This window comes from Vigna unguiculata, chromosome 4, assembly GCF_004118075.2.
Source record: "Vigna unguiculata cultivar IT97K-499-35 chromosome 4, ASM411807v1, whole genome shotgun sequence".
In the NCBI taxonomy this organism is placed as follows: Eukaryota; Viridiplantae; Streptophyta; class Magnoliopsida; order Fabales; family Fabaceae; genus Vigna; species Vigna unguiculata.
This window is the reverse complement of record NC_040282.1, coordinates 8663019-8672738: the sequence shown is the minus strand read 5'-3', so window position 1 is coordinate 8672738 and position 9720 is coordinate 8663019. Positions and strand designations below refer to the sequence as shown.

Genomic DNA, 9720 nt, shown 5'->3' with positions numbered 1-9720 from the left:
TCTCCAAGCACCCAAAAGTGTTTCTCTATCGTGCCAAATAAGGAAATCTTCCAAACTCTCGCGAGAAACATGTTTAAATACCTATTTTTGACACATTAGTTTCATTGCCGCCAGATGTCATCTCAGCACTGCCAAGCGTTATCAATAAAATTGCAAAACAGGCAACTCTAGAGAGTCACTGCCTGGCGAAATTCCTCCATTTCCAGGCGTCGTTGGCCACCGCTTGACGACACTTCTCCACCGCTAGGCGTCGTTGGCCATTGCTTGGCGGCATTCCTCCACCGCCTGGTGGCAGTTTTTACGAATTGAATGATGATCAACCCTACTTTTTCACCGATCATCCTTGTGGGAACTCAACCTCACTCTCACCGCTCAGCCTTGTGGGCGCTAGCCTCACTTTTCACCACTTAGCCTTGTGTAGTTTGACAACATTTTGTATTTGAAGCATTGGGCGTGATTCTAGTGGCACCTAACGCAAGTATTTTCTTCAAATTGGTCTTCTCTTTCCCAAAACATACTCCCTTGAGTTCTTGCTTGTTTTTCTCCACCACAAATGCTTCCTATTAACTTATTTAACACACTCAAAATAGAAATGAGAGGTAAAACAATCATAAAATAACTAAAACACAAAACAATTCAAAATACATTAAAATTGAGAATATAACAAGATAAAAGGTAAGAAAGAATTGATTTATTCATGACAGTAAACACACAAAAATAGGTAAAAGTGGATGTTATCAGTGTGATCATTTAATTGGAAAATGGAAGTATTGCCAACCTTGCAAGTTTCTTTGAGTATGTCTTGGTTCGGGTTGGTGAATTGATTTTTCCTGCTGATTTTTACATTATTGATATGAGAGAGGGATTCTTGATTTTTATTACTGATTTCTCACGAATATTTATTTATCATGGGTATTTTAAGAACTGTTTATAAATGGGTCGGGTGCGAGTATCATACTATCTATACTCACATGTATCCGTTATCCACGAAAAATTAAAATTAAAATTGAATTTATATTTTACTTAGTTAAATTTAATTCAAATTGAAATTTAATTTATATTTCATTAGATTAAATTAAAATTTTATTTTTATTTTATATTTTCTTGTAATTTATTTACATTTTATTTTAAAAATTTATAAAATATATTTTTCTAAACATCGGTAGATATCCATGGGTATCCGCAAGTTTTAAGAAATCCACATGTATTTTTTAAATAGATAGCTGACAAGTAACGAAATGGATAATAAATAAATTTTGTTGTTGCAGGTTGGGTTGCAGATAGACACAATTTGTATTATCATCCATACTTGGGACTCATGTTTGACATATGAGACCTTTCAAATTTATTTTGACACGTGTATCTTCCGGATTTTGACACATAATACGTTCTAAACAATTTGACCCATGACACCTTCTAGATTTTAATATGTGATATCTTCTAAATAAAAATGATCAAATCAATTCTATTTAAAAAATATTGAAATTCAATTGAATAAAAAAAGAATAATAAGTTAAATATAAAAACTAAATTTTTAATTAATTATTTTTATCATATATTCAATAGTTTCACAAAAGTTTTAGGTTGACAAAGTCAACATAAATGTATTTAATGGGCACGTGAAAATTTAAGCATGCACCAACTCCGGACTTATATGTTTCTAATCAATGATACATCCAGGTAAACATAGGCCACATGCAAAGCATGCGATTTGATTGGTCTTATGAAGCAAAACCAAAAACGTCACCAAGAACTAAGCGAGCGCATCATTTCATATTTCTAACATTATTGTATCCTCAGAAATTAATTTTTGTGAGCTGGCTTGCAAAACTAGTCTATTCATGTTCGATTATCAGTGGAATATTTAAACATGATTTGACCGATGTTAAATAAAGAAATAATAATTATAAAATATATAAAATAAGCTTTGAGAAATGTATATAATCTAATAATAATAAAACTAAAAACAACATATATTTCTTGAAACAAATGGAAATAATAAACTGAGACACATAAAAGTGTTGAGAGAGCTCAAGGAATGACTTGAGGAATTTTGGCCAGTGAAGCTTTAACCTTGTCCTCTGAGAATGAAAGATCAACCATGTTACCTTGCAAATACTTTTCATAAGCTGGTAGGTCAAAATGGCCATGTCCACACATTGCTGTCAAAATAACCTTGGCCTCCCCACTCTCTCTGCAACGAATAGCTTCCCTAATGGTTGCAGCTATGGCATGAGTTGGTTCAGGAGCTGGTATCAACCCTTCAGACCTAGCAAACTGTATAGCACCTGTAACCAAAAAGACAAACTTTCATCCTATATCATACTAATTTGGATTTTTTACTGACTTTTTTTTAATGACTGTATCTTCAAAATACACCGATTTATATTGATTTTGATATTTTAAAATATATTAAAGATCGTTTTAATATACCAAAAGTAATGTATTTGAAGACAAAGAGGACAATAAAAAAAACTCAATAAAGAAACCGAACTCGTTAAGCATATTATTGTTCTAAAGTGAGGTGAAAGTGAGATGAGAAGGAGAATTACCTTGAAAACATTCTGTTTGTGGAATTGAAATTGCTTCCATTAAACCCAAGTCAAAAACATGTGAGATCAATGGTGCCATACCATGGTAACGCAAACCCCCTAAAAATAACAAAAATTGTTAATACAAGGATATACACTATTAAATGTGATGGTAAAAAGATATCATCATACCCAAAAAAGAAAACCTATGTTGATTTTCTCCTTGGAAGTTTGTTAATACAATTAGTCCTTGAATTTGTCAACTTTCTGACAAATTAATCCTTCTGTCATGAAGTTGAACCAACCTTGGAACTAAATTTGTCATGAAGTTCTCACAAATTGGACTAATTTGCTTTGCTGAGAAATTCAAGGACTAAATGTGTAGACACATATTTTCAAGAACCAAATCAACACAAGCTACCACACTTCCAAAAATTAAATTGTAGAACGGCAAACTCTATCAGCATAACAAATCATTACCAGCGTGAATTGGATCCGGAACAAAGTCATGTCCAAGTGTGTGCATTTTCATCAATGGAGTAAACCCTGCTGTATCACCATAATCATATGCATACACCCCTTTTGTTAAGGAAGGACATGCTGAAGGTTCAACTGCTCTAATAACAGGATTGATTTTCTTATTGAGCTTCTCTCTAAGGAATGGAAAACTTAGCCCTGCAAAGTTGGAGCCACCACCAGTGCATCCTATAATGACATCAGGTGTTTCACCAATAGCTTCCATTTGTTTGATGCACTCTTCCCCTATAACACTCTGGTGAAGCAAAACATGGTTCAGTACACTCCCCAAGCAGTACTTGGTATCAGCATTTTTAGCAGCAACCTCCACAGCTTCTGATATGGCTATGCCTAAACTCCCTGGGCTTGATGGATCCTCTTGAAGCATTCTCTGACCAGCCTCAGTGATCATAGATGGAGATGGATGTACTTTTGCACCCCATGTTTGCATCATCAACCTCCGATAAGGTTTTGAATCATAAGAAGCACGTACTTGCCACACCTATATTTACAAACCATTCAACTAAACACCACAGTTTCATAACCAAAGCTACAACAAAATCATGTGCTTAGTTCCATCCTCTCCATCCGAATCATTCACTTACTTCTAACTTTGTTGGCCTTGGACAAAAGTATTGAAGATAAACAAAAAAAAAAAAAACAGAAGAAGGGGCAAACAAGAAACTATCATTGATGATTGCTTTCAGAGTGGTGCAGTTTCAATTACATTTTTCTTGCTAGTTATAAACAAAGATGTATGCCTGAAAACACAGTTAAATATACCAACACTAGCAGGAAATTAGTAACATTTGATTGAGCAAAACCATTAGTTCAGTTAGTTGAGTTCTCAGTGAATCCAACTCATACCTCACAGCCAAGGCCAAATATGCTGCAAGCAAAAGCCAATGCACTTCCCCACTGTCCAGCACCAGTTTCTGTGACAACATTCTTCACACCTTCTTGTAAATTATACCAGGCTTGTGGCACAGCAGAGTTCGGTTTGTGTGATCCCGCTGGGCTTACTCCTTCATACTTATAGTAAATCCTAGCAGGCGTATCAAGAAGCTTTTCCAGCCTCTTGGCTCTAAATTTATCATAGCAGATGTATTAGACAATATCTTCAAGAGAAGTGCTAGAAACATACTAATTAACACACTTTTTCCAACACTTTATACTGTTAGTTAAAATTTATTGGAAACTGCAAAATTGTAAGTAAAACTCAATACATAGTAAGAAGCTTGATCCACCAAATTTTGTGATTTTCAATAAGTTTTAGCAAATAATAGCATTTCAAATAGGTCGAAGGAGATAATAGATATCAAACCTAATGAGAGGGGTTGGGCGCCAAAGCTTGTAAACATCAAGAACTTCATCTGGTATGTCTATGAATCTGTCACTGGTGATCTCTTGTCTGATTAACTCATCAGGAAAAAGGGGTGACAAGTCATCTGGTTTGATCGGTTCAAAAGTCTGAGGATGCAACGGTGGAGGTGGTTTTATTGGAAGATCAGCAATTACATTGTACCATTGGTGGGGAATTCCTATTGATTTATCAGCATCACCCAAAGTTGCTCTCGCTCTGCACCCGCTTGAAACCCTCTTAGGGTGCATTGGCCTTACACTCAAGGCAAATCTTTGAGACCATTGTTTTCCAACTGAAGTTGACAAAAACACGAACAAGTCATGAGCAATAGCCAATTTATACAGCTAAACATCAGAAAGTAACACCAGTAATCAAAGGTCAAAACGAAATCACAATCCCCATTTCATTATATATATACCATTTAACAATCAAATCTGCAAATCTGAGTTTGACAGTGTATTGTGTCTGCACTATTTTGAATTAATTATTCTAAGAGTTTTTTGTCTCGGACTTGAATTTTTTTTCCCCTTGTCTGATTCAATTATAAGTCGAAAAATATCAGACGGTGTTTTCAAAGTTTTCATCTTATAACACCCCATAAGCATAAAACGCCTGAAAATTTGTGGAATGAGATTTGAGTTTAACTGGTTGTAGAAAAGTAATATACTTATCATTTCAAGCAAGAAAGTACCTTTAGAGTGGAAGCATGGGGAAGCAGTAGAAGGTGGATCAACCGGGAAAACACAGTGAGACATCATCATCATCTACTTTTTCTGATCAGGGCATGGAAAATTAGTTACTCATAAATGTTGCAGATGTAGAACTTTTATTCTATCACTATATAATAATTTAGTACAGTGATATTTTAACTTATTTTTTTATTTATTTTAATTTTTTAGTGATGTATATGATAATTTAATGGTGATTTAAATTGTAGATTAAAAACAGATCGAATGAATTAAAGTATCGTTATCCAATAATTTAACTCTAGCATTAAAAAACAAGACAGAACAAACCAACAGTGGTAGGTTTTAGAATTTGAAAACGTTGACTTGTGTCACCCAGTAGTGCCGACATGTTGACAGTGTTTATGGAAACGAGTTAACTTAAATTGTGCAAACCAAAAATTTTGTTGCTTTTGTAAGGATTTTCTTTTCCTTTTTCATTTTCATACAACTGATAAATTTACATATTAATATAGCATTAAAATTTAGAATTAAATATGTTTTAATTCTTTAACTTTTAGTGAATTTTAAAATTAGTTTATTTCAAAATTTTGGACCAATTTAGTCCTTCATCTTTCGAATTATGTGAATTTAATCATTTTAATCAAATCTTGTTAATGTTAAGTTTATTTGACATTTCAAGTACGTTTCGTAATAGTATTTGACTTAACATTAAAGCAAAAATATGTCAAACATTATAAACAACTCAAATACAATCATGAAATGTGTATGAATCATCAAATAAACTTAAAAAAATTGATTAAAAATACTAAATCCACGTATTTTGAAAAGATAAAGAATTAAATTGGTCTAAAATTTCGAAATTGACTAATTTCAAAATTAATTGAAAGTTAGACGACTAAAAACATATTTAACCCTAAAATTTATAAATAGAAATAAAGTTTAAATAAAAAAAAACAACATGAAAAGAACACAGGGAGTATTCAAGATTAAAGCAAGTATTTTAATAAGTTAATTATTTATAATTTAAAACTTAAATATCAATTAAAGTCGTTGATAATGTATGAGAGATAGTGTGTTCTCAATTGCATATACTTAAATTTCTTTTATTAAGTCGTGTCTATCTGGATGAAAGAAAATGCTGCAGCCGTTAGCTAACTATAAACGTGCTCTTCGACAACCGATAAATCAATTTTTTTTTTAACTTCGTACTTAAGTCATTTTAAGACTTTTAATTATTCCAAGAAGCTAGAATTTAAATATAAAAAATAGAAAGAATTTGACATTTCTTTATTTGTTACATTGACTTTTTCATGTGATAATGCTAACTTGTGGCCCAACATCATTTCCTTCTTAAAATTCCTTTTCGCATTTAAGAGTGTGATACAACCAAATGACTACTACATGACCGGATCTCCGGCTCAGATTTTTTGAGGTTTTAAAATAAGAGGATTTCTTATGTACCTCAAAAATTTCTTCTCCATGCTTAATCTTATGTTTGGATGGAGTATTTTAAAGATGCTTAAAAATTAAAATATTTTGTATTTGAATTATTTGTAATTAAATTTCATTCATTTTTTAAATAATTTGTTTAGATAAAAAAATTAAAATACCTTACATTTCAATTTCTTGTTTGATTTTTTTTTTTGAATTTATTGTGAGATAAAATTTAATTTTAACAATATTTATTTTACGCTTAATTATGTTTTGAGTTCATGATAAATTTCAAAACATGCTCGACAACTCAAATGGGCCAGGCTGACCCAACTACGCAACCAGATTGGTTAGATCCGACGACCCACTTGAGCTGGACTGATTGGGAAACCCAGACAGGTTGGGTCGGCCCGATGAACTAGAGGCCTGACGACCCATACTAGACGATTGTGTCGTCAAGTTCGTCAAGGTCATTGGCCCAATGCTCCAGACGGGTCCGACGACCTGAACGGACCTGACGATCAAGACGGATCCGAATACCCAGATGGGCCCGACGACCTGGATGACACGTCGACGCGGATGGGCCCGAAGATCCGGACGGGTCCAACGACTTGGTCAGGCCCGAGGACTCGGACGGGTCCAACGACTCAAATGGACCTGACGACTTGGACGCGTCTGACGACCCGGACAGGCCTAACGACCGAGACGGGCTCGAGACTTGGACAGGTCTGACGACTCAGACGGGCCCTTTCAAACCATCGGGTCTATCCGGGTCGTTGGGCTCGTTTGGATAGTCTGACTCGTACGAGTCGTTAGGTCCGTTTGGATCGTCGAAATCGTCCAGGTCGTCAGCCCCGTTTGGGTCGTCGGGCCCGTCAGCGTCGTCCGGCACGTTTGGGTCGTCGGGCGCGTTCAAGTCGTCGGGCTCGTCCGGGTCATCGGGACCGTCGGTGTCGTCGGGCCCGTCTGGATCGTCGTGCCCAACAGTTTGGAAGGGTCTATCCGGGTCGTCAGGCTCGTCTGGATCATCAAGCCCATCCGGGTCGTTGGGCTCGTCTAGGTCGTTAGGCCCATCCGGGTCATCGGGCACGTCTAGATTGTCGGGCCTATTTGGGTCGTCGAACCTGTCTGGGTCATCGAGCTCGTTTGGGTCGTCGGGCCCGTCCAGGTCATATAGAATGTGAGGTTGAGTGAGAAGAATTTCAAATTCCACCTATTTTGGGAGGTGATGCGGTGGAGGAAGAGCTGCAGCGCAAGGGCCAGCAGCGGCGGCAACGGGCGCGACGCTCTGACCAAACCCCAACCTCAAAGAAGCGGCGGATAGAGGCGCGACTGGTCTGACTACGGGAGGCAACTAACGACGGATGGAGCTCCAGCGGCGTGGCTGTGCGAAGGGTTGCACGGACAAGGGTTTACGGTGGTTGAACGAACGATGGTGGCAACGACTGCTTGGACGGCGAGAGGCGGAGGAACTAATTATTTTACAAAATTATTAATTAGATTAGGGGTTATTCTTTTGGTAGATAATAGATTAATTGAAGCATGATTCAAAGTTGAGATTTTTGTAGGAAGATAATTCAAGTTTAGGAAAAAAAAAGACTTACTATAGAGTTGAGAAGAACATGAGTTCATTGAAAAATGTATTAGACGCAAAAGGAAATAATTTGATGAAAACATTGAGAATGAAATTGTAAAATTTCTTCAAGAATCCTTTAGAATTGATTAATTTTTCTATATTGTAGATAAAGAAATTACCATAGTTTAGAATAGATTTGAACAATTTACAATATATGAAAATATATTATTTTTTGTAGTGTTAAAAATTAAAATCACTAGATTGTACATTTTTGCAAGAAAACTGCTTAAACTTTAAATAATCTTTAAAACGTGATAATTTGTTGGATAATGATAGATTTGATTTATTTTCATAATTAAATATCTTAAGAGAAATGATAGGTTTGAAAAATGATAAACTATATTATATTCTTAATTATAGAATAATGTTAACAATTTCAGTGTCAACAATGTTAAATGTTATATTGAAGAATAAATATTAAATGAAATTAATTATGACAATTTAATAAATAATTTTGCATCAAAAAAATCTCAAAAATAAATTTTAAATAAGAGCCCTCTATTTTTAAATTTGTTTTAGGTTTTCGAAATTCTTGAGCCGCTTCTGGATAAAAAATACTTCCGGATATCGATATCCAAAAAAGTTGATGGACTTCCATATGTCAAAAAAAAAAAAAAAAATATATATATATATATATATATATATATATTTTCTTTTTCTTTTTCTTTTCATTTATTTTTTTTAAAGTTAATGTTTTGTTTTTTCTTTAATTTTTTAAATTTTTTAACACACTATCATAAAACAAATTCAAATTAAAAACTTAAAAAACAATATAACACAAATAACAAAATAAAAGAATATATATATATATATATATATATATATATATTATTTTTCTTTTAAATTTTACTTTTCTCTTTAAGTTAAAGTTGTTTTTCTTTTTAAAATTTTATTCATTTTTAAATTATATTTATTTTTTATTTTTACTCATTTTTAATACATTATATTAAAACAAATAGAAATTAAAAAGTTAAAAAGAAAAATAACAAAAAAGAACAAAAGCAAAATAAAATTAAAATTCAAAAACTTTAAATCGTAAATAAAATAAAAAAGAAATAGAACAAAATGTAATATATATATATATATATATATATATATTATAATTTTAAAAATAAAATAAAATAATAAATAAATTAAATTAAGTGAATAATTAAATTTTAAATTCAAAAAATATATTTATTTTGTTTTAGAATTTTTCATTATATTTAAAGTTTAATTTTTTTGACTTTAATTATTATTTTTTGTTTTATTATTATTTTTTATTTTTTAAAAGTAATTTTTGTTTCAAATTTATATATTTGAAATTTTTTAAAAATTTTTAATATATATTTTAAAAATAGAATAAAATCTTAATATATATATATATATATATATATATATATTATTTTTATATAAGGTATTAAAAAATGAATAATATAAAAAACAAAATTTTGGAAGTTGACTTCTGATAATATATAAATATATAGGTTTAATTATTCTTTTTGTTTCTATTTTTTGTCTAAAAGTATCAAATTAATCCTCTATTTTTTTTAAGTTTCAATTTGGTCTTAAATT

At 32.6% G+C, this 9720-nt stretch overlaps 1 protein-coding gene across 1 annotated transcript; it reads right to left on the bottom strand.

Moving 5' to 3' along the window:
• Positions 1–1885: 1885 nt before the first annotated feature.
• LOC114182668 (tryptophan synthase beta chain 2) lies at positions 1886–5264 on the bottom strand. Its single transcript, XM_028069581.1, has 6 exons — positions 5102–5264; positions 4372–4702; positions 3915–4131; positions 3012–3549; positions 2553–2651; positions 1886–2288 (listed from the first exon to the last, which is right to left on the bottom strand). Exons 1-6 carry the CDS (start codon positions 5172–5174, stop codon positions 2032–2034), a joined length of 1515 nt encoding a protein of 504 aa, XP_027925382.1. The 5' UTR covers positions 5175–5264; the 3' UTR covers positions 1886–2031.
• Positions 5265–9720: the final 4456 nt, after the last annotated feature.

Coding starts and splice junctions, on each gene's coding strand:
- LOC114182668 (XM_028069581.1), bottom strand. CDS start 5,174: ATGATGATGATGTCTCACTGTGTTTTCCCGGTTGATCCACCTTCTACT. Junction 4,703..5,101: donor CCCATGCTTCCACTCTAAAG/GTACTTTCTTGC, acceptor TGTCAACTTCAG/TTGGAAAACAATGGTCTCAA. Junction 3,550..3,914: donor TATTTGGCCTTGGCTGTGAG/GTATGAGTTGGA, acceptor TTGTAAATATAG/GTGTGGCAAGTACGTGCTTC.